This window comes from Coregonus lavaretus (assembly GCF_964263955.1).
Source record: "Coregonus lavaretus genome assembly, chromosome: 2".
In the NCBI taxonomy this organism is placed as follows: Eukaryota; Metazoa; Chordata; class Actinopteri; order Salmoniformes; family Salmonidae; genus Coregonus; species Coregonus lavaretus.
This window is the reverse complement of record NC_139989.1, coordinates 18,910,850-18,936,357: the sequence shown is the minus strand read 5'-3', so window position 1 is coordinate 18,936,357 and position 25,508 is coordinate 18,910,850. Positions and strand designations below refer to the sequence as shown.

Below are 25,508 nucleotides of genomic sequence, written 5' to 3'. Positions count from 1 at the left end.
GCTGGGGACAATAAAAGGCCACTCTAAAATGTGCAGTTTTGTCACACAAGACAATGCCACAGATGTCTCAAGTTTTGAGGGAGCGCGTAATTGGCATGATGACTGCAGGAATGTCCACCAGACCTGTTGCCAGAGAATGGAATGTTCATTTCTCCACTATAAGCAGCCTCCAACGTTGTTTTAGAGAATTTGGCAGTACGTACAACTGGCCTCACAACCACAGACCAGCCCAGGATCTCCACATGTGGCTTCTTCACCTGCGGGATCGTCTAGGACGGGGGGACGGGACGGGGGGGGGGGTGCTGAGGCTTATTTCTGTCTGTAACAAAGCCCTTTTGTGGGGAAAAACTCAGTCATGTGAAATCCATAAATTAGGGCCTAATTTATTTATTTAAATTGATGATTTCCTTACATGAACTGTAACTCAGTAAAAGCGTTGAAATTGTTGCATGTTCGTTTATATTTTTGTTCAGTATATTTTTTAAACCTCCCGCTGGATGTGTACATGCATAATCTATGAGAATAATTACTGTCTTGCCTCAATTAGCCACGAAAAATCTAGTTTGAAAGCAACTGTTTTTCTAGAAGCCATTTTCCCTACATTTTCCCCCACGTGGGCCAGCCCCCTAGCAATTTGAGTTCTAGCCAATGAGCTTCAGTCCCTTGCCATTTGAGTGACAGCTAGCAAGATACACACACAGCAAAGCGAGTGAGAGCAATGACGTGGTGCACATATCTGCACGTGTGACATAGTATGCAATTTTCAGGGACTTTTGGCTCGTGAGCGTTACTTTCAGAACTACTGGCAAAAAATTATACAAAAGCACCTGAGAATCTATTTAACAGGGCAGGTAATTGTGACTATCAAAACCAGGAAACATGAATGCCCTTAGTGCAGAAAAATGCACTTTCAATTGGATATTATTAGGTATGAGACACAGGCAGCGTTCCAGGCTGACTACATTACAGATGCCTGCCAGAACTCACAACGCCTGGAAAGGTGTTTATCAAAACAGCTTCCCACATCATATCATATAGTAATCTGATTCCCAACTGCACAGTCGATAACCAGTACCTCGCTCCCTCCAGGATTCCGCAATTCTGCGACACAAAGTCAACAATTCCCCGCATACTATGCGAGGCCTTGCAAATTTGACCAATCACTGCACGATTTCCGCATAATACAGTCAAATCATTGCAATATTATCGCATAAAACTAAAACTGACCCATCATCGCAGTACATAAAGAGGACTCAATTTCAACCAATCACCGTACATTTACCGCATAATATGGTTCAATCAAGCCACACATCAACAAACGTTTTCCTTCGTCACCGCATCTTAGTGACAAATTGGACAAAGTCATTGCATATTGCCATGCAAAATGTCAGAATTGCAGCAGCAAAATCAAGCATCTTTGCCCGCAGATATTGCAAAAAAATCCCCACGAAATCCCGGAGGGACAGGATGATGTGGCATGCAACCATTAGTTGTCTGCATTGAAGCCAGCCTGGAACACGACCGTAGTCACTTGCTACATTGTGGAAAGTACAAACTCATACACCATACAGGCCCCATACGCAAATATACAGTACCATACATACAGAAATACTAACATGTAAACTTGTGCAGTCTTGACTTTACAACCAAGCAGACTTTCTGACTGTTAATATGTGTAAATACTTCATTTATTTAGATTAATGTGTATAATAACATACTTATATATAGCTAGACAGTTCTTGAGGTTTGAGAAAGGACATATCAGCGACATTTCTTTGCTTTATTTGCGCATCATTTTGCACCTCACATAATTATGAAGGAACTAGACTTTCAACTGTGAAAGACACTGTGGTGAGTCCCGTTGGCACTGTAAAATAATGATCTACATTGAAAAACTGCAATATGAAAATATACATTCAGATAATCAGTTATAAATGGACTAACGTCATACAAAAAACAGCATTAAAAACAATTAAATGAGACAAATCTATATGAGTCAATTACTTTGGTGATTATTTAAAAAATATATATTGATCTTCTCCTCAACTCTTGATTGTCATGTTGCTGGAATGCAAATGCTGGAAGTAGTGGTCTGGATTCACTTTGGAGGAGAGCTGAATCTGGCCACCAGTGGGGGAAATCTCAGTGAATGCAGCCATAGTCCCGATTCAGGCTTGTGTAGTTTGTCCCTTGTCTTTCTCCACATAGCATGTCCATGCATAGTGTGTCAGATGGCTCGTGTCACTTGTGGGTGGAGCCTAATGATGCTCATCATACCGCCTCTGACTCAACCATGCTTCTTCTTCTTCTTCTTCCACAGAGGGTGCTATAATCCTGGAGTTTTTGCTGCAGAAAATGACATTGCTTGTAGATTATCAAACATATTTGTGCAAACAATATAACTATGACTGAGACAGAAAAAACGATACATATAGAAAACTTGACAGACAGACAGACAGACACACAAAGAGACAGACAGATACTGTAGATGGATACTCACAGATACTCCATGGCTTTCTCGCAGATGTAGCTGATGAGATCTTCACAGAAGAAATCATTCCACAGTCCCTCGTGGATGAGGCCAGCGCAGTCCTCTCCTCTCTCGTGCCCGTGGCTCCAGTTGTCTGGCTGTCCTGGCTTCCACTGCCTACAGTCACACAGCAGAGGGCACTCACACACTGAAATCCCCACTATACAGTGAGGGATGAAACCTAACTTGAGACACATGCAGGTAACTGTGGTCCTCTGTAGCTCAGCTGGTAGAGCACGGCGCTTGTAACGCCATGGTAGTGGGTTCGATCCCCGGGACCACCCATACACAAAAATGTATGCACGCATGACTGTAAGTCGCTTTGGATAAAAGCGTCTGCTAAATGGCATATTATTATTATTATTATTACTGTGACTTCCCCTTTAGTCTTGCACTGATATTAATGGGATTATCTCAGCTGTGAAAGACTAGCATCAGCCTTGACACTGAGGTGCTATACATACGAGAAGGCAGGTTCGGTTCCATCCAGCCAGCGCCATGCATTCTCCTCCTCCCTGTCTGTCAGACCCATCCAGAAGTAGCCCTTTCCAGAGGTCTGCTTTTGCAGCCATTTCTGAGAGAAAACAAGGAAACATGATGTCAGTAATGTCACTCATTTTATGACTATTCGAACAGTTGTGCTTTTGATTCCGAAAGGCCTATGAGGATGACTCTTCTTACCTGTTCATCCATATCGTTAATGATCACCATTGACGCAGTCTTGGCATCACAGCTTTTCTTTGCATCGTCAAAGTTGTGCAGCTCTTTGGAGAAGTGATAGCATTTGTCTCTGAAGCCAACCCACTCTTGAGGACAACCTGCAGTGAATGGTTATTGTTATACTTTCACAAAGAACTAATGTCCTGTCTATCATAGTTGGTGTTGACAGAGTGATACAGACATATCGATGGTGTATAAAAACTAATGAGTATCACCTGGGGCCGACACAGTAGGAGCGGGTGCCTCACTCTGCATCGAGAAAGGGACCAAAGGCACTGCTGCTGCAGATCGGGCAGGGAGTCCTGGCAGTCCAGATGGCCCTGGGGCCCCCACAGGTCCCACCGGTCCCCTGGGTCCCTGTGCCCCAGCCGGCCCCACCTGTCCTCGGTCTCCCGACAGACCTGGTGGCCCCTGAGGACCGGGCTGTCCGTCTCTCCCAGGGAGCCCAGCCGTGCCTGGCTCACCCTTCGCCCCCGGGGGTCCTGCCCTGCCCCCTGACCCTCGGGAGCCCTTTGACCCTGGATTCCCTCGTGAGCCTGGCTGACCTTTGAACCCTGGTATTCCTGGTGGTCCTGGAGATCCCTTCTCTCCACGGAGCCCCTGCACCCCAGGCCCACCCGTATCCCCTTTCTCCCCCTTCTGACCGGGCTGACCGGCTCCTCCCTGGGGTCCTTTGTCTCCCCGCGGGCCTCTTGGACCAGGTGGACCTGAAACAAGAAACAATAAAAATGATATAAACCTGCGTCTGTTCAACGCTGTACTGTTTTCAACTTTTGAGTGAACCAACTAAAAACCAACTAAAAAGCTACTAGTGTAATAGAGGAGTGTTTGTGTGTGTGTCACTTTGCCCTGCCTTCTTGTACATATCTACCTCAAATACCTCGTACCTCACATTGATCTGGTACTCCCTGTATATATAGCTCCATTCTTGTGTAATTTATTTTATTCCTCTTGTGTTTCTATTTTATTTTTAAACTCTCCATCGTTGGGAAGGGCTCATAAGCAAGCATTACACCAGTTGTATTCGGCGCATGTAAATGTGATTTCATTTGATTTACCCTGTAGGATGGTGAAGTTGGTGATGAGCTGTGAGTGCTTGCTGTCTACCAGCTTCATCTCCTCCATGATGATGGAGAGGCTGGTGACCTCCTTGTCCAGGCGGGCCGCCAGGTCGTCCTGCTGCGACCTCAGTGTGGTGGCGTCCGACCTCACGTCCGACACGGTGGCGTTCAGGTCGGACAGGTAGTCGGAGTGGCGCCCCACCGTCTCGGCGCAGGTGCGCAGCTCGTTGAGGTTGAGGTTGATGGCACCCAGGAGTTGGGTAGTAAAGCTGATATTGCCCGTCACACGGTCGATGCTCCCCTCTGACTCGTCCAGGCGTATCTCCAGCTGGTCGAACTTAGAGGAGGTGAGGTTGTCGTGGTCGCGCTGCTGGTCCATGATCTCCCTGAGGGTCTGGTCGTGGTTCTCCGCCAGGCTGGAGGTGTTCTGGAGCTGACCGGACAGCGAGGCCAGCTGAGATCCCACGTCCTCCAGGCTGTCGTTGTTGGCCTTGGCCAGGGCAGAGGCGTTGGAGGCCAGCACCTGGAGGTTCTGCACCTTTTCCCTCAGCCAATCAGTGTCCGACTTCGTCTGCCTGGCCGTCTGCTCCAGGCTCTGGAAGTCGTTTCGGATCTTCTGGATGGCCTGGCTGGTGTCGTCCACAGACCTCTGCAAAGCCGAGATCAGGCCCCTCTGTTGGGCCTGGGTGAGGTTAAGATTCCCGATGCTCAGCAGGGCCTGGCTCTGCTGCCGAACCTGCTCTTGGAGCTCCGTTTGCAGCCGAGCCGTGTCCTCCTGAAGACCCTCCATGGTGCCGCCGTAGGCCCGCAGGGTGCCGTTGACGGACCTCAGCGTGGCCGTGTTGGCGTCCAGCAGACCCTGTATGGAGCCCTGGCTGCCCTGCATGTCCAGGCCAGCATCCTGCAGACGACCCAGGGCCGCCCGGTTACTGCTGCTCCTCTCGGCCACCTCGGACAGCTGCCTCTGCAGAGCCCGGATGTTGTTCTTAAAGGCCTGGATCTCTGTGGTAGTGTTCTCCGACTTCTCACCAGTCTGGTCATCTGGGGACATGGTGTGAAAGAAATTGTTACTTGATGGTTGGTGTGGTTACTCTTCAATCAAAGACTTCAATCAAAGACTTCAATCAAAGTCTGTCAAAACAGTAACTCTTAATTGTTATTATTCAACACAATGCACAGGCTTAAGTTACAAAGGATACTGCATGGTCAACTGGCTATAGTATATGCCCTATACAGCTGTGACTATGTGGCAGGTAGTGGTGAAACTCACCTAGCTTTTTCAAGTCTGTTTCCACTGCAATGATCTTCCCCCCATAGCTCTCGATACCCTCGGACACATTTTCAACCTTTTGCACCACTGCAACACAAACAACACAACACAGTTCAGGGTTGGCTCTTCAGCACAGTGGTGGACGCCATACAATATTAACAGTCTGAGAAGGATGGGCAGAATAGCCTGCAACCACAGACACCATGTATAAAAGGGATCAGAAAGAATTATTATGAAACCTCACTCAGACACAATATATAAGATATGTGTCTATATGTCTTGTGGGTATGTAATAATGGTCGCCTCAGCAATCACAAGCGCTAGGATTAGGAAATGGTCATGTAATACACAATAATGTCTCAATGACTGGGTGTGTCCATGAAGACTGAGCATGAGACACTGAAGACACTGGCAGATGAGTGCAGAGGGGGTGGGTGGTCAGAAGGAGTAGGGTCTGGAGAGGAGAGGGGTAGCACAGAGACACTGGAGGTACCCTGGGGGACAGGAAGCGACCCGAGGGGGGTCCTCAGTAAACAGGGGGATCAAAGGGTAACCTAAGGAGACAGACGCTGTGTCAGGGAGGGTCTTTACTCCCCCACAGGCGACAGGACCCTTCATTTCCTCTGGAATGTGTCTCGGATTCCATGGAATCACCCCACCACCACCACTTCCACAGGCTAGGGAGCCATCTCTAACCATCTAACTGGAGACCACAGGGGTTACAACCAGTGAAAACTGTACCCTAGCTGTTATTTCTATCCTCCACTTAAGAAAACAGGTAAAGACCAAGCAACTAATCAGGCTCAAAGACCCCACCGAGCTCAACCCTTAAATGGATATCATCATTCACTTTATTCTGACCACCAAGGGCCGAATCATCATAAAGATCATAAAGACACGAGGAGAAGATGCACCACCACCTCAATTCCTCCTTCTGACTGAGAGCACTGGAGGACATGGATAGATAGATCCCACTGTTATGATTGAGTGTGTTTATCTGGGCAAGCTGTACAGATGTAGCATCTTAACTTGAGCCAGTTTGCTACAGCAAGAAAATAAGCCTGCAGTAACAGGAACTGTGAATTATTATGTGGATTATAATTAATGGACATTTTGTAGGGGTTGATACATTTTTCGTAAGTGAAAATCAAGTCTGAAATTTCAAAGTGTAAATTACAAACTTCAGAATACTTTTTAAACCTCAAATGCACTATGGGCTCTATTTTAACAAACCTAACGCAATAGTACATTTAAGCGCTGGCGGTAGCGCTATATGTCCGGGGGGTGTCTGATTTTTTTTTGCTATTTTCACAGCCGTTATTATGAGCGCAGTAACTGACTGTGGAATGAAAGGGCTGGGTTTTGATGAATAAACAAGGTGTAGGTGTGACGAGGGCTTGGCCACTCACTGACCAATCAAGGCGTTCCATGGCTTAATACTGCATGTGTTTGTTTCAAGTTCTGTAGGTTATTGACGGTCTTTGCTTTGTCATGAACTCCAATTCAGCTAGGGGCACGGAATATTCTATCCTAGTCCATTGTGGTTTGATACTACAGTTAATTAAATTGCATAGGCTACAGTAAGAAACGAGTGATAGCAACAGTAAAAAAAAAAAAATCCAGTGTTTGCTCAATACATTTGTAGTGTTGACAGTCAACATTATTGTAATTAGCTTCAACGCCTTTATGCATCACACTTCTCCTTAAATAAAAAATTATAGGCTCCCGCAAATTGCATTGTATGTGAGGCACGTTCTCAATAAGCAAGATATAGCCTAGGCCTACCTTTGATATTGTTATAGAACTGAATAATTCAAATATGTTTGGAGGAGCATGTCTTTAGTAACCGGACAAGAGGAGCTCTTTGGAAATGGGGATGGATACATGCCGAATGGAGTATGCACTGCAGGTAGGCGTATGTGAATTGTGAATAATGCAAAAGCATGTCGGCAAAAGCGTCACGAGTATACCATTTAGAAACCTTTGATGGATAGGTTACTTAGCTAATGCATGGCCAGGATAAGAAAGAACCCAGACCCATTGCTGTTGAACCAGCTTTCATTATAGTAGTGTAAGGGTAGCCTATAAGGGCTTGTTCTTTAATAAAACGAAATGGAAAACAAGCAATTGTTACAGGAAAATAACTTAAATGTTTCTAAGTACCAGTGTCCCCGGATCATCTCATCTCTCGTTCCATGATGGGCATATAGCCTACATGGAGGGGTTTTTACGCACATCCAAAATAATAACAGGAGCTGGCTAAAATAATGTAATAGCCAACATAGATAAAAAGGGAATGTCTGCTCAATGTTTTGCTGCTCCCAAACATTATCTTTTAATAATGCTTTCGTGATTAAGATTTATTTCAAAGCGGTCTCATGAGCCAAACCCTTTATCGATAGTCTTGACTACTTGACGAATGCATTGGGCAGGACAAAAAAAACAGCCTTCATTGACAGGAGGGGAGGTTAGTCGAGGAAATTGATGTAATATGTACATGTGGGTAGAGTTAAAGTGACTATGCATAGATAATAAACAGAGTAGCAGCAGCGTAAAGGGGGGGGGGGGGGACAATGCAAATAGTCCGGGTTGCCATGAATAGCTGTTCAGGAGTCTGCGGTAGAAGAGAACTGTCTATGACTAGGGTGGCTGGAGTCTTTGACAATTTTTAGGGCCTTCCTCTGACACCGCCTGGTATAGAGGTCCTGGATGGCAGGAAGCTTGGCCCCAGTGATGTACTGGGCCATACGCACTACCCTCTGTAGTGCCTTGCGGTCAGAGGCCGAGCAGTTGCCATACCAGTCGGTGATGCAACCAGTCAGGATGCTGTCGATGGTGCAGCTGTAGAACTTTTTGAGGATCTGAGGACCCATGCCAAATCTTTTCAGTCTCCTGAGGGGGAATAGGCTTTGTCGTGGCCTCTTCACGACTGTCTTGGTGTGTTTGGACCATGTTAGTTTGTTGGTGATGTGGACACCAAGGAACTTGAAGCTCTCAACCTGTTCCACTACAGCCCCTTCGATGAGAATGGGGGTGTGCTCAGTCCTCTTTTTTTTCCTGTAGTCCACAATCATCTCCTTTGTCTTGATCACGTTGAGGGAGAGGTTGTTATCCTGGCACCACATGGCCACCAAGATCAATGCTTTGACTTCTTTCTCCCCTCTCTCTCCAGATAAAATATTGCGACTTGTGACGGCCGGCCGCTCAACAACCTGCCCGCTTGACCCTATCCCCTCCTCTCTTCTCCAGACCATCTCCGGTGACCTTCTCCCTTACCTCACCTCGCTCATCAACTCATCCTTGACCGCTGGCTATGTCCCTTCCGTCTTCAAGAGAGCGAGAGTTGCACCCCTTCTCAAAAAACCAACACTCGATCCCTCTGATGTCAACAACTACAGACCAGTATCCCTTCTTTCTTTTCTCTCCAAAACTCTTGAGCGTGCCGTCTTTAGCCAACTCTCTTGCTATCTCTCTCAGAATGACCTTCTTGATCCAAACCAGTCAGGTTTCAAGACTGGTCATTCAACTGAGACTGCTCTTCTCTGTGTCACGGAGGCTCTCTGCACTGCTAAAGCTAACTCTCTCTCCTCTGCTCTTGTCCTTCTAGACCTGTCTGCTGCCTTTGATACTGTGAACCATCAGATCCTCCTCTCCACCCTCTCCGAGCTGGGCATCTCCGGCGCGGCTCACTCTTGGATTGCGTCCTACCTGACCGGTCGCTCCTACCAAGTGGCGTGGCGAGAATCTGTCTCCGCACCACGTGCTCTCACCACTGGTGTCCCCCAGGGCTCAGTTCTAGGCCCTCTCCTATTCTCGCTATACACCAAGTCACTTGGCTCTGTCATATCCTCACATGGCCTCTCCTATCATTGCTACGCAGACGACACACAACTAATCTTCTCCTTTCCCCCTTCTGATAACCAGGTGGCGAATCGCATCTCTGCATGTCTGGCAGACATATCAGTGTGGATGACGGATCACCACCTCAAGCTGAACCTCGGCAAGACGGAGCTGCTCTTCCTCCCGGGGAAGGACTGCCCGTTCCATGATCTCGCCATCACGGTTGACAACTCTGTTGTGTCCTCCTCCCAAAGTGCGAAGAGCCTTGGCGTGACCCTGGACAACACCCTGTCGTTCTCCGCTAACATCAAGGCTGTGACCCGATCCTGTAGGTTCATGCTCTACAACATTCGGAGAGTACGACCCTGCCTTACACAGGAAGCGGCACAGGTCCTAATCCAGGCACTTGTCATCTCCCGTCTGGATTATTGCAACTCGCTGTTGGCTGGGCTCCCTGCCTGTGCCATTAAACCCCTACAACTCATCCAGAATGCCGCAGCCCGTCTGGTGTTCAACCTTCCCAAGTTCTCTCACGTCACCCCGCTCCTCCGCACACTCCACTGGCTTCCAGTTGAAGCTCGCATCTGCTACAAGACCATGGTGCTTGCCTACGGAGCTGTGAGGGGAACGGCACCTCCGTACCTTCAGGCTCTGATCAGTCCCTACACCCAAACGAGGGCATTGCGTTCATCCACCTCTGGCCTGCTGGCCCCCCTACCCCTGCGGAAGCACAGTTCCCGCTCAGCCCAGTCAAAACTGTTCGCTGCTCTGGCATCCCAATGGTGGAACAAGCTCCCTCACGACGCCAGGACAGCGGAGTCACTCACCACCTACCGGAGACACTTGAAACCCCACCTCTTTAAGCAATACCCCCCCCCCCCCTTACCCCACCCCACACCCCCCCCAAAAAAAATATAATAATAATATTGTTAAGTGGTTATCCCACTGGCTATAAGGTGAATGCACCAATTTGTAAGTCGCTCTGGATAAGAGCGTCTGCTAAATGACGTAAATGTAAATGTAATGGCCAGGTCTCTGACCTCCTCCCTATAGGCTGTCTCATTGTTGTCGGTGATCAGGCCTACCACTGTTGTGTCGTCGGCAAACTTAATGATGGTGTTGGAGTCGTGCCTGGCCATGCAGTCATGGGTGAACAGGGAGTACAGGAGGGGACTGAGCACGCACCCCTGAGGGCCCCCCGAATTGAGGATCAGCGTAGCAGATGTGTTGTTACCGTCCCTTACGAGGTAAATTACCAATCCTGGCGTTATGGTTTGAAAATAGAAGAGTGACTGCTTTAACAGGTCGAAATTGCAAACAAGCGTGTGTTTGACAATTGTGCTGGCTTAACACCAGCCAAAAATAGAGCCCTATAAGTTTAACATTTCCTGCATTGCATGTTTTCCAATCTTAAGAGGTAAAATAAAAAATTTGTGCCTATTAAGTGCCAAATAAAGTAACATGGTTGACCATAACAGGGTTGTCGATTTCATCTTAAATCAGCCATAAATCAGGGGAAATGGAAGCTTGTTGTGTGTAAATTGTTAAAATATTTCTAGCCTGTCTATGGGTAACAGGGTTGATGTGTTATGCTCAACACGCTCAGTTGTCTAACACAAAACACCACAAAATGGTCAAAAAGAGTAGAACCAGCTCACCTGCTTCAATGTTTATTTTGAAAAAAAAATGTAAAAAGGAATAGTTTGACCATATTAAAAATGAGAGTTCAGTTCACATACAGTGGCTTGCGAAAGTATTCACCCCCCTTGGCATTTTTCCTATTTTGTTGCCTTACAACCTAGAACTAAAATTGATTTTTGGGGGGTTTGTATAATTTGATTTACACAACATGCCTACCACTTTGAAGATGGAAAATATTTTTTGAGCGTGCATAACTATTCACAAAAGGCACTCATTTCATGGAACGACCCAATTAAGGAAGTACATTTACATGACATACAAGTAGAGTGCTGATAGAACATCTAACTGACAATGACAGAGAGGATGAAAGGCAACAGCTTGGAAATGAGAGATGAGAGACAGAGAAACAACAATGAGTCATTCTTCAAACCACCAAGGATGAGTGTACTTTTCTCATTGTCAACAAACAATGCAAAAAAACGCCTTACAAAAATAGAAACCCAGAAATTCATGCATGCTTTGAATGACTTGCATGTGTTCGTCTGTAATTGGGCTAAACTAAAATGGGAGTAGACTGAATCGCTTGTAGGAGTAGGAGTGCTGATCTAGGATCAGGTCCCCCCCCCCACCCCCCCCACCCCACCCCACCCCTCTTATTCATTATGATTTAAGGTAAAGATGATCCTAGATCAGCATTCCTACTCTGAGACACTTTCTGGATATGTGCCTGGTATGGGTGGTGTCATAGACGTGTAGTAGTGTGAAACTCAGAAGTAATTGCTTTCGCATGTTTGAGAAAGCGTTTACTACATACACTCACTGAATGTCTCATTCTCCCAGCATCCCACTCTTTCCAGTGCAGGAAACAAGACATCAAAACAACATTCCCAACCATTCCAAGAAAAGTCTCCAGACTTGAAACAGAGAGAAGTCATATAATTATGATGGAAAATGGCTTCGTACAGAGTAGACGTCCTAATATTTTGGGAAAATCAAGTCTCCTGTATATGGAAATCAAATGCCACTAGGGATATAGCCTTCTCACCCTGGTGGACAGATGTATGTTTCACATTTTCACCTTCATAGATGACTAACCACCCAAAATACTCTCGAAATACAAAAACAACTATGACAGTTTGGAGAAAGCCATATGAACTATAAAAACTCCCTGTCAATTGAAAGAGTAGTTTTACCTCAGATTGGATAGGTATGGCCAGTCTGAATGAAATGTTCCACTGCAAACTAAATGAAACACATTTCCAGACACCATACACTACTGTACCACACAGAGCACAAAATACACATTCACCTTAAACCATACATTTACTGTACATTGTTTCTCTCTATAACACACACACACACAAACACACAAACACACAAACACACATACTGTATAATATCTGGCCAAGAGCTATGCTCTACTATGCCCCGTGTAATAGGCCAGCTGTGCTGCAGCTGTGGTTTATGGGTGTCATCCCTTCCTCACACACAAAACACACACACACACACACACACTGAGCAGGCACCGAGCACGCACGCACAAACGCATGCACACACACACACACACACACACACACACACACATGCGTGCATACACACATACACACAACCTGACACCTTCGCTTATTTTGGCTAAAGCTCTGATTATAGCCCAGAATGTAGTGACAGATCCCATGCACACAGCCTGAGCACAGAGAGAAACAGAGGAAAAGAAAGAGAGGGAAAAAGAAATGAATGCAGCAGGAGTGCTGAGTGAGGACAAAGAGTGGGGAGACTCCCCCTACACCCTCCACTTCCCCTCTCTGTGTCCTCTCCTTCCTCATATTCACCTTTTTCTGATCCTCATATAAACTGGGTCGTGTCTCAAATGACACCCTATTCCCTATATAGTGCACTACTTTTGACCAGAGCCCTCTGGTGAAAAGTAGTGCACTATATAGGGAATAGGTTGACATATGGGACGTAGCCCTAGTCTTGCCTGCAAGGAAAGTCTATATCACGGAGGTTCTATATCTCAGTGGAGACCACATACACACCATAAAGAGATAAAGAGATGAAGCGAGGACATTGTTATGGTTGAGAGTAGAGAGCACAGGGTCAGCTCGGTGTTAAGATATCTGGTCACAGTTCATCATATACTGTATTCTACAGTACAGAATACAGATGTGAAGTGAATAGAGCATTGGGATCTCACTCCACATAACCATCTGGACCTGAATGCATGTTTAGGCTGTGGAGCTGTGGTTCCCTGGACAGCCCAGTACTACAGCTCCCCCAGTAAAAAAAAAAACATTTCAGTGGGTTCTGCTAGAGTGGCACCGAGTTCACCGCTCATCTGGTCTAAATTAGGGATGCATAAAAATATACAGTGGGGAACAAGGATGAGGATTGACTGCTGACTGACTGAACTCAAGTGTGAGTGTAAAGGACATCACTTTTAATGTAGTCGAGAATCCCCAATAACCACGAGAGATGTTAAACCGGTGTCATTTTGAGATGTTGTAAATAGGAAAAAACACATGTGTACACATATGGGAATAGTTAGCGCAATTATCACAGGAACAGTCTTAAGTTTGGCCTTCGGACCGTTGCGGGACAGTTTTCCCAAAGCTGGAAAAATCGGTACGCAGGAAGTAGAGCTCCACAAAGCCCCGGGTTGGTTCCCGGAGGTGTGATTGGGGGTGTTGGTTAAATAAACGGAGACAGGGTGAACGGGGGCACGTGTGCAGGGGTGCAGTAAGGGTGCAAGGGGGAGGACAGACAACGGTGCTGAGGTTTCGCAGAAAAGGGGGCGGCTGACTGTGTGTAAATGTTACTTTCGAGAGAAAATGGCTTGTTTTGGTTTCAGAGAGTGTGATGATCTTACAGTCGGTGGCATCGCTCAGAGTTTCCATGACTCTTCCACTAGCCTTAATTAATAACAATGAAACATTGTGCAACAGCATCCATGTCATGTTTGGGCAGACCGAAAGGGGTGACTGGGGACGTTAGGCACACAAACACACACACACACACACACACAACACACACACAGCCTGGTCCCCCCACACACACTCTCCAATGCAATCTTATTTCCTGGCAGGATATGAACAAGGACCCCACGCACAGTTTGGACACTCACTTTCTCAATGAACCGCACAACTTTAGTGAAATATGTCAAGCAACAACATGTTTCGGCATAATCAGGTTTGGTTGAACAATGCTAGCCACCACGGTTGCACAGTGACATACACTTTCCATTCTATGTCTCTAAAGTAGCATGCATGATAGATACACACGCATGAAAATATGTCTCTCCCTACCTCTATAAAGTAGCATGGGCTAAGTCCCAATTGGCACCTTATTCCCTATGGGTCCTGGTCAAAGGTTGTGCACTACATAGGGAATAGGGTGCCATTTGGGACACACCCATGCACTTTGACTGACAGATAGATAAACATGAAGAGGTGTCCCTGCTTACCTTTATACCCGAGGACAGCCACAGCGATGGTGAGTAGAGTACACAGCACGTAGAGCAGTGCTATCGAGGTCTTTAATGCCCACTCATTCTTACATTTAGTGCACTGGGTCCCCTCCTGGATCCCTACACAAGGAGAGAAATGTAGATTAATAAAAATGTGTATGTGAAAAATGTTTCGAAAATAGTTATGGACAGCATATTTGCTGTCCTTCCCACATCAATATTCACAATGTAACCATACGAAGTGAAAGGATGTTATGGTAATCATACCAAAACATTTAATACATCGTATGACGGTCCTGGGTCTCTGTGCATTGCCTGTGGCAGGGGTATTCAACTCTTACCCTACGAGGTCCAGAGCCTGCTGGTTTCTGTTCTACCTGATAATTAATTGCACCCACGTAAATCAGTCCCTGATTAGAGGGGAACGATGAAAACAGGCAGTGGAACTGGTTTCGAGGTCCAGAGTTGAGTTTGAGGGGCCTAGTGCACTATATAGGAAGCAGGGTGCCATTTGCGACACATATGGTCAGGGGTCTATTGTGGCTCAGATGGCTACAGAGCCAGGCTATGTGGAGACAGCAGAGAGCCAGGTCAGAGTGGGGCCTGGCTGGCCCTATGTGGGCTGGGGGTCTGGGGTCTCTCCAGGTACTGGGTCTGAATCTCCAGGTCCCCACATCTGGACAAACAGCCTGGAGGCCACATTAAAGGGTCCACTGGTCCCCTGAGGGCCCGGTTGGTGAGGGGGTGAGGGACACCAAACACACACACACGTAAGATGTAAGAGATATGATATCAACCTCCTCTGATTCAAACCATGGACTTTCAAGTGCCTCTAACCAGTGGGGAAAGTCACAGAGCCACGCAGGCATTCTCCAACATTCTCTTGGAATATTTCTTTCCAAGGATATGTTTCCTGACAGATGAGTGCCGAGATCCGCAGTGCTGACGGGAACACATCTGTATTTCATTTTAATTCAGGAAGTGGGGGAAAATCAAAGGTCCTGCTTTCCATGTACCTGAAATAAAACTCCTTTGCATGTCCACCGCAAGGAAAGCCACTTTTTCCATGGCAACACAAAGACGGCCTGTGCCAATGCAATCTTTGTGTTAACACTTCTTGGCCTATGCTAAATATATGCCTATTGGGCTTCCTGTTTCGTTTTAATGTGATTATGATAATGAATTATATCCTAATAATTTCCATTAAAAGCAGAGGTGTAGAAATGGTGTAGACTAGCTTTCCAGTGTAGCCTACAGTCTTAAAAAGAAAGGTTCCAGTTGGAACCAAATAAGGTTATTCAGAGCGATGCCATAGGGGAACCATTTTAGGTTCTCTGAAGAACCTTAAATGGGATGGTTCTTTGAGGAAGAACACACACTCAACATATTATTTTATGCAAATAAGGTGTTGAGCCTTATTTGCATATTTCCCAGGGTGCCTTTCAAGTGAATTTTACAGTTACCAGTACCACCCATGACTGTGTTTGCTAGTAACAGAGACATGGTTGTCGCTTTCATTCATTTTCACTCCTGTGGCCTTCACCAAGTGAGATCCTAAGTGAATGTGTCAACATTCAAATTAAATGTTTTAAGACAATTTATATTTTAAAAGGCTTTATTTTGAGGGCCTAGTTTAACCCTAACAAAGTGACCTGAAACGTATGGTTTACAGGCCACATCAGGCCTGCAAGTTGCATGATGCTGGCTTGCAAAGTGACGTGTTATTCCTATTAGAATCCAGACAGAGTGGGGATATTCAACATTCTGAATTTTTATTCACCCGCAACCTATATTCAGAATGACTGCTAGGGTTGGGAGGACTAAGATACTGTATGAGATACCTAAAGCAGGGGTATTCAACTCTTACCCTACAAGATCCAGAGCCTGCTGGTTTTCTGTTCTACCTGATAATTAATTGCACACACATAGTGTCCCAGGTCTAAATCAGTACCTAATTAGAGGGGAACAGTAAAACAAAAAGAATTGCAGTGGAACTGGCTTCAAGGAACCTAAAGCATCTAAAGCCATTTAGCAGACGCTTTTATCCAAAGCTACTTACAGTCATGTGTGCATACATTTTTATGTATGGGTGGTCCCGGGGATCAAACCCACTACTCTGGCGTTACAAGCGTCATGCTCTACCAATTGAGCTACAGAGGACCACCGAGAACCCCACACTTAACTCAAAGGTTCTTTATCGGGCAAGAGTTCTCCAAGGAACCTTAAGAGCTGAGGAAGAACCATTTAAGAATCTTAATAATTTTCTTCAGTGCACTGGAACCATTTGGTACCAGAGGACTTGTATCACCACCCATACAGTTGAGAAGAGGTATAGCTAGCGAGGGATAGCTTTAGCCAATTAGAAAATACTGGAGTGATCAGGTCATCATTGTAAATAAGATTTCGTTTTTTAATTTATTTAAAAAAGTTAGTCAGGTTGCTCGGCTGCTATAGGGCCGCAGTGGGACTTGAAGATGCATTGTGTCCACTCAACCAAGTCGGAGGGAAAATTTGATTTACCTGAAAGAGTGTTGAGGCACGGACAAGGCATACGCAAACACGGTTCAGCACTCCAAGCTTTCACTAGCTCCTAGCCAACCTTCAGTCATTCAGGTTGACTCAACTCGCTGGCGGTTCAAGCAAGCAGCAGTTCACTAACTTCCCTAGCTCACTGAGGCTAAGTATGCACTCCCCATCGCCCCTAATGACCACATGGAGCACTTCAGCAGTCAGCACACTGCTCTATTACACAACATGGTAAGATAACGTAACTGGAGAGTTGTTATTTTTCATTACTGTTTATCTTTAACAACAGTCACTATAATTACAGCTAAAGAAGGTAACTAACCGAGAGAAAGTCAGAGAAGGAGAGTAGAGAGACAAAGAGACGGACAAAGAGCGATAACAGATGGGAAGTAACAAGAAAGAAGAGAGAGGAAAAAGACAGAGAGAAATAAAGAGAACAAGAGAGAAATGAGAGAGAGAGAGATGAATGATAGCACCTGTACGCCTTGCTATCCTGACACCACACGTTTCTCTTTGGCGCTGAGGTACCTGGTCCACCTCTCAGTGAGTCAGAAATGGCACCCTCACATGGCTTATGATGGCCCCATCTATAACTGGCCCCTCGGTGGTCCCCTTAAAATCTCCTAACAAGGACTAGAGCCTACCAAGAACATATCTTACAATCACTGTGCCAGTTCTGTGTGTGCAGCCAGTTATACAGAATCACCTCAGACAGGTCCAATAGCAGCTGACCAATGTCTTGGTCGGTGAGATGTATTGGTCAGTGACAAAGCTCCTCTTCAATCAGTGGTTTGCCTCTATGCATAGATCATTGTAGATCATAGCAATTGTCATTGAGTATGTAGCCGTCAGGCCTAAACAAAATGGATATCAAAGCTTCCGAACATTTATAACGACTGACGTGTGTTTGGAGTACAAACCCAATGCCGGCTTCCACTGCTAAACAAGCACATGAGAACATCACTTCAAAGTAATCAAAAAGGCTTGGGCCAGAAACAGCAGTGCTATCTAAATATGTTGACAGAGTTCTTATAAATCTATTGCTCTGAAAGTAAATCAAAACACTAGAAAAAGAATTTTTACAATACACAGACAAGGCATTCCAGCTTTTTCCTCATTAGACAATGTCGACAGGATCAACTGAGCACTCAGGGTTAGCTGTCCAAGTATTCAACATGGAAGACAGCTGTCAAAACACAAACAGGGCCGCCACAACAACAAAGCAACCTGCAACCCCCTCCATTTTCAAGCTCCTTCCATCCCTACTCTCTCCAATCGATGGTCAGATTTAGAGAGAAGGGGGCTGGAAGTATCAGATGAAGCAGCTGTGTTCTGTTGGACTCTTGTGTTTTTCTGCACCCCAGTGAGATCCCAGTGACAGTCCAGGGTCGTGATCCAAAGGTCATGACTTGGTTGTTTGTCGCCCAGTGGGTGACTTCCTGGATGGGCCCTTCAGTCTGACAACAGGACAACAGACACAGGCATTATCCTAAATGTCATCATATTTCCTATATAGTGCACTACTTTTGACCAGGACTTTGGTCAAAGTAGTGCACTATATAGGGAATAGGATCCCATTTGGGACGCAGACATAGATGCTGGACTCCTGACTGCATCACATCAAAGTCAGGTCAATAAACATTGTCACTGACTGGGAAAGCATTTGTATGTCCATACCACCCATGTCATATGTATATACTGTATTCTATACTATCTTAATAATGTTTACATATCTTGCATTACCCATCTCATATGTATATACTGTATTCTATACTATCTATTGCATCTTAGAATATGCCACTCTGATAATGATAATGACATTGCTCATCCATATATTTATATATTCGTATTCCATTCCTTTACTTAGATTTGTGTGTATTAGGTTTTTGTTGTAGAACTGTTAGATATTACTTGCTAGATATCGCTGCACTGTTGGAACTCGAAGCACAAGCATTTCGCTACACTCGCAATAACATCTGCTAACCATGTGTATGTGACCAATACATTTGATTTGATTTGATACCATAAGCACCTGGGATACAATGGCCACAGATTCCCTTGTTGAATATTAGAAGAGTAATAGTCATCTGACAGATGGACATTGGACAATTCAAACAAAATGTGAAACATAAACTGTCTGTTCTCATATCAGATCACCAAACCAAATCCACAAAACAGACTGCAACATAGAGGAGAGAACCACTGATAGCTGATGCCATTTAAACATTGAGGTTTGAATTTACCAGAGAGGAAGAGGCGAAGCGAGAGGTTTTACTCCGGCCAAAACGGAGTGATAAGTCCACGAAGTGACTGTAGGCTACAGTGAAAATCATTCACAGGCTGGTCTGTGATTGTAAAAATTTCAGAGGAAGGATCTGAGAGAAATAAGAGCAGACTCCAGAGAAATGGAGACAAGAGGGGCGGCAGGTAGCTTAGTGGGTAAGAGCGTTGTGCCAGTAACCGAAATGTCGCTGGTTCTAATCCCAGAGCCGACTAGGTGAAAAATCTGTCAATGTGCCCTTAAGCAAGGCACTTAACCCTAATTGCTCTGGATAAGAGCGTCTGCTAAATGACTAAAATGTAAGAGTGAATGCTGCGCTTCCTTGTTTAACGACAATGTGTTGTCTATCTGTGGAGTTTCATGGTTCCTTCAGCCTGGCTGCTGCTCATTCAACTAGACAGTGGTTTGTCATCACTTCCCACAGCTGCACGGTCAAACCTAGGTTAGCCTGGCTGACCACAAAACAATCAGGATACTGAAACCACAGACTGACAAAAACACTTTTATTGCTTGCAGCAAAACACAATGCTGCTCCAAACACTAAGAACTTTTTCCATAACAAGTAAAGAACACCAATCTCTTTTCAAAACTAAGTGCTGATGGTTGGCTGTTTGGGATGAACAGTGTATGCTATTGTTCTTCTAATGCTATCGAGTTATGACATACCATGTTCACATTGGAGTATGCTGTTATGTCCCAGAGCTTTGCCTTTGACCAATGTTTGGTCAGTTTACTGTAACAGTATCCTACCCAAGCCTCATCAACTTGTTCTCTTCTACAAATCGACCATTAAAGGGTCACTCTGGGATTTGAAAAACATCAAACTGCTCAAGTGGCCAATGGCTTGTATCATTAATTTAACAGTCCGAATATGGATGTACCAATCCCGGATTGCCCTTTTAATTATTGGCCAGAATGGCAAACGGGACGTCCCTGGGGCAAACGGTCGAGCAGAAACGTACAGCCTTGCTCATTAGAAGACAGCGTTTATTTACAGTAAATATGAGGAGAAAGCTATATTCACCGATGAGGACAGAGCGCTGTGAGCGGAGGGCAGGCTAAGAGTGATCTGGAACTGTGCCCTGCCTAACACACACTCAAACCTTTCCAGGAATCAGCACAAAATCAGCTCCAAGAGGGCAATCATCGCATTGCTATGTGAAAGTGAACCTCTGGCATCACGGATGGTTGAGATGGTTGAGAAATAGACTAGTTCAGGATAGACTCCTGGTGAGAGCACATAAAGACAATGGACAGTCATGGATAACCTTGTTGTGCGAAAAGACCAAAACGGTGTCGTTAAAACGCAGGACAATACGGTTGGAATGTTACATTTGTTTTGTAAATCATGCTAAATGCTGGACTTTTCCTGCAGCCCATCTGTGGCTCTTTACTCCAAATAGAAATTAGAAGTTTAATAAGATTGTTTTATATACTGTAAACCAAGCCAAGAGCTCTTTTTACAATTTGGAGGGGGAGGAAGGCTCAATGAATGACTCATACGCAGCTCTGACTTCTTCAATGGCATAAAGTAGTACAAAGTATGAGACAAAGTGTGTGTGTGTCTGTGTGTGTGTGTTTCTGTGTGTATGTATGTATGTATGTGTGTGTGTGTGTGTGTGTGTGTGTGTGTGTGCGTGTGCGCGCGCGTGCGTGTGCATGTGTGTGTGTGTGTGCTTATGCCTATGTCTCTGTGTGTGAATGAATAAGCATGAATAAATACATGTATGGCTTACACCTAGGGCTGTGGCGGTCATGTAATTTTGTCAGCCGGTGATTGTCAAGCAAATAACTGCCTGTCTCACGGTAATTTACCATTAATTAACATAAACACATTTAGCATCTCCTGGCTTCCACACATAGCCTACAAGCCACTGATGCAGACCTTTGGAAAATCTTCATTTTAATAAGTCTAATAAATCCATTTAATATAGCCTACACCATCACAATAAATCCATTATTTATTTTAGACAGGTCTAAAGAAACATGATATGAAGAAAATGTAGTCTATTTCAGATGAACAGAATAGCATACTCTGAGTTGTCACTATGTTAGGCCCTGATCTGGCTATGCCATATGGCTGTGGCCTACACTAGTTCATTTAGCAGACAAGATTTGCTTAGAATTTCGTGGCATTATTTTATATTATTTTATAGTATGAAGAATACAATTGAACATAGCTTAATAAAATAGAAATTACATTTTCTCCAAACGATTTGAGGGAGTGCACAAATGCGGCTATTCGGTGTTGAGCGGATAACAAAGAAACAGGTCCTCCTGTATGCTTAATTTTTTGTGATACAAATGTTGGGCTATATCTTTTGATTTTTAATACATTCTAAGGCTGTATGATGCGACTCTAATGATGATTTGAAAAAAGTCTCATGACTGTACCCACTTCATCAGTCTCTCATTCACAATTTGACAAGCACTTGATAATGCCTAAAATTTCCCGGCGGCATCTCCTTTGTGTGGCCGTAATTCCCCCTAAAAAAATCCATGCCTTTTGCGGTCCGTGGCCGTTGTGCCCTTGGGCTGAATATAATCATTATAATTCCCTTCTCCTGGCTGCGTGCTAAGCACATCTCACTCACATGGCTCTCTCAGATATCTAAATTATTATTAGCCAATGCCCGTCACGTGATCGGGTCCTTTTCACAGGCTACTAATGAAGACAGATACATCGGGGATGCAACTGCGAGCGTCCTTTCGAATTCCAAGGTGCATATTGAAGATGTTGGAAGAACTGTCCACATTTACTTTTCGTCAGCCAACAAGATAGTCAGCCAACAAGATGAGCAGGTCTAATGAACAGCAAAGCACCAGCCTATGTCAATCTACTATCCCCCATAGTACAAAAGGTGACCTATTCTATTCTGTGCGAAAAATAAATATTCCAAGCATAGTCAAGTGATAGGCTAATATTGTCACCAATCAAGACTATTCTTGATGTAATCTCGTCTTTACATTTACTAAATAATATATGTGTGAAATTTGTTTTGATTTAGAATGGACCACTATCATGCACCTGTCTCGAAACAGGGGCAGGGGAAAAAATGCATGTAATCTATGCACTTAAATAGCGAATGGAGGACGCTTTTCCCATGATTCATTTTCATGCCAGCCTGGTAGGCTATCCTCCTGTTGTAAAGAGAAGCAATGTGCTTAACATTAGGAAAGTTGAGAAATCAATATACAGTGGGGGAAAAAAGTATTTAGTCAGCCACCAATTGTGCAAGTTCTCCCACTTAAAAAGATGAGAGAGGCCTGTAATTTTCATCATAGGTACACGTCAACTATGACAGACAAATTGAGAAAAGAAAATCCAGAAAATCACATTGTAGGATTTTTAATGAATTTATTTGCAAATTATGGTGGAAAATAAGTATTTGGTCACCTACAAACAAGCAAGATTTCTGGCTCTCACAGACCTGTAACTTCTTCTTTAAGAGGCTCCTCTGTCCTCCACTCGTTACCTGTATTAATGGCACCTGTTTGAACTTGTTATCAGTATAAAAGACACCTGTCCACAACCTCAAACAGTCACACTCCAAACTCCACTATGGCCAAGACCAAAGAGCTGTCAAAGGACACCAGAAACAAAATTGTAGACCTGCACCAGGCTGGGAAGACTGAATCTGCAATAGGTAAGCAGCTTGGTTTGAAGAAATCAACTGTGGGAGCAATTATTAGGAAATGGAAGACATACAAGACCACTGATAATCTCCCTCGATCTGGGGCTCCACGCAAGATCTCACCCCGTGGGGTCAAAATGATCACAAGAACGGTGAGCAAAAATCCCAGAACCACACGGGGGGACATAGTGAATGACCTGCAGAGAGCTGGGACCAAAGTAACAAAGCCTACCATCAGTAACACACTACGCCGCCAGGGACTCAAATCCTGCAGTGCCAGACATGTCCCCCTGCTTAAGCCAGTACATGTCCAGGCCCGTCTGAAGTTTGCTAGAGTGCATTTGGATGATCCAGAAGAGGATTGGGAGAATGTCATATGGTCAGATGAAACCAAAATATAACTTTTTGGTAAAAACTCAACTCGGCGTGTTTGGAGGACAAAGAATGCTGAGTTGCATCCAAAGAACACCATACCTACTGTGAAGCATGGGGGTGGAAACATCATGCTTTGGGGCTGTTTTTCTGCAAAGGGACCAGGACGACTGATCCGTGTAAAGGAAAGAATGAATGGGGCCATGTATCGTGAGATTTTGAGTGAAAACCTCCTTCCATCAGCAAGGGCATTGAAGATGAAACGTGGCTGGGTCTTTCAGCATGACAATGATCCCAAACACACCGCCCGGGCAACGAAGGAGTGGCTTCGTAAGAAGCATTTGAAGGTCCTGGAGTGGCCTAGCCAGTCTCCAGATCTCAACCCCATAGAAAATCTTTGGAGGGAGTTGAAAGTCTGTGTTGCCCAGTGACAGACCCAAAACATCACTGCTCTAGAGGAGATCTGCATGGAGGAATGGGCCAAAATACCAGCAACAGTGTGTGAAAACCTTTGACCTGTGTCATTGCCAACAAAGGGTATATAACAAAGTATTGAGAAACTTTTGTTATTGACCAAATACTTATTTTCCACCATAATTTGCAAATAAATTCATTAAAAATCCTACAATGTGATTTTCTGGAAAAAAAAATCTTATTTTGTCTGTCATAGTTGACGTGTACCTATGATGAAAATTACAGGCCTCTCTCATCTTTTTAAGTGGGAGAACTTGCACAATTGGTGGCTGACTAAATACTTTTTTACCCCACTGTAGTTGGCCTAGCCTATAGAAAGCTGATGGGATCCTCCTCTTTGTAATAGAGGCCATTTACACTAGATAATTCCCATCAAAACTCTTGTTTTCTCACGCAATTGCATAGCCTATAGAAATGTTGTGCAACATGAGCTAATGGGCTCTCATTAAGTGTTTGATTAGATTTTGAGTATTAGAGTATGAAAAAAAAAAAGTCGTGTATGCACCAGTGGCGGCTCCTGAAAAAATTCTCAGGGGGGGCAATTTTTCTGATGATTTAGGTGACCTACACACATTTTAAAAAAGATATGTCCAGCAACAACATGAAGACAGGGGCAGCATATAAGTCAATACCAGAAGCATTTATTGACTGATCTCAAAAGTGTTGGCTTACCAGGGTTGCTGGAGCCCCCAGTTTCATCTTTGCCTCGCAAAGCTAACTCAAACTGGTGGTGGCAGAGAACGCCTTTGGTATTGTCCCATAGCACAAATCAAGAGTCCTATTTTTCCTAGTGTGACATTTCACATACTGATGGTATGTGCGCAAGACTTTGTGCAAGGTACAGTTGTTAAAATCCCCTAAAATAAATTTGGGTGCGTCGGGGGAGATGGATTCCAGTTTCTGTGACAGATTATAAATAATCTCTGATGCCTTTGTTATATTAGCTTTTGGTTGAATGTACACAACGGTAACAAACAATTGGGGGAACTCACGGGGCAGATAGTAAGGTCGCAGTGACACAGAAAGCAGTTCAATGTCGGGGGTACAGAGTCGCTCTCTTACCAGGATCGATTTACACCACTGGGCCCTGACAGACGCCCCCGCCGTGAAGTTTCCCTGTGACTGTCAGATCGCGGTCCGCTCTGACCAGGGTGAAGCCGGCCGGCTCCACTTCTCTGTCCGGGACTCTGTCATCCAGCCAAGTCTCAGTAAATGCCAGCAAACAGGCCTCCCGATATTCGTGTTGGAAGCGCAGATTCGCTGACAACTCATCCGCTTTCCCCCTCAGTGACTGGGCATTAATCAGCAAGGTGGTGGGTAAGGGAAGTTTGTTCTTAATTTTTTTTAAGTCGTTGTCTGATTCCCCCGCGTTTTCCACGTTTGCATTTGGGTTTGTAATCCACTCGCAGACAATCAGGTATTAGATGGGCCATTGGGATATCCATCGCGTTGGTATTTGAGTTGCATTGTAGTAAAAACTCCCTGCTGTATTGGATTCCGCTGCCAGCAGCGTTTTCATTATTTAGTCCGTTCGTAGCGGGTATGTACACGATCAACAAGATCAGTCCAACACCCCACCACTGGAAATCCATGGTTGGCAGAATGTTTGTAAACTAAGTGTACAAATTAAAAACATAAAATAACGCCACTAAGTGTACAAATTAAAAACATAAGATTAAAAACATAAGATAACGC

General features: G+C 44.8%; 1 protein-coding gene across 2 annotated transcripts in view; it reads right to left on the bottom strand.

Moving 5' to 3' along the window:
* Nucleotides 1–1,670: 1,670 nt before the first annotated feature.
* The window catches only part of LOC311148441 (collectin-12-like), a gene marked incomplete at its 5' end in the record, with an annotated part of 61,298 nt that continues 37,460 nt past the window's right edge, over nucleotides 1,671–25,508 (bottom strand). For both annotated transcript variants that reach the window (XM_084185410.1, XM_084185409.1), the window contains 8 exons: nucleotides 1,671–2,346; nucleotides 2,501–2,647; nucleotides 2,995–3,104; nucleotides 3,212–3,348; nucleotides 3,466–3,957; nucleotides 4,309–5,352; nucleotides 5,582–5,668; nucleotides 14,523–14,645. In XM_084185410.1, the coding sequence (XP_084041536.1) occupies nucleotides 2,259–2,346; nucleotides 2,501–2,647; nucleotides 2,995–3,104; nucleotides 3,212–3,348; nucleotides 3,466–3,957; nucleotides 4,309–5,352; nucleotides 5,582–5,668; nucleotides 14,523–14,645 (2,228 nt within the window). In that variant the 3' untranslated portion in view covers nucleotides 1,671–2,258. The remainder of the gene's footprint in view (nucleotides 2,347–2,500; nucleotides 2,648–2,994; nucleotides 3,105–3,211; nucleotides 3,349–3,465; nucleotides 3,958–4,308; nucleotides 5,353–5,581; nucleotides 5,669–14,522; nucleotides 14,646–25,508) is intronic.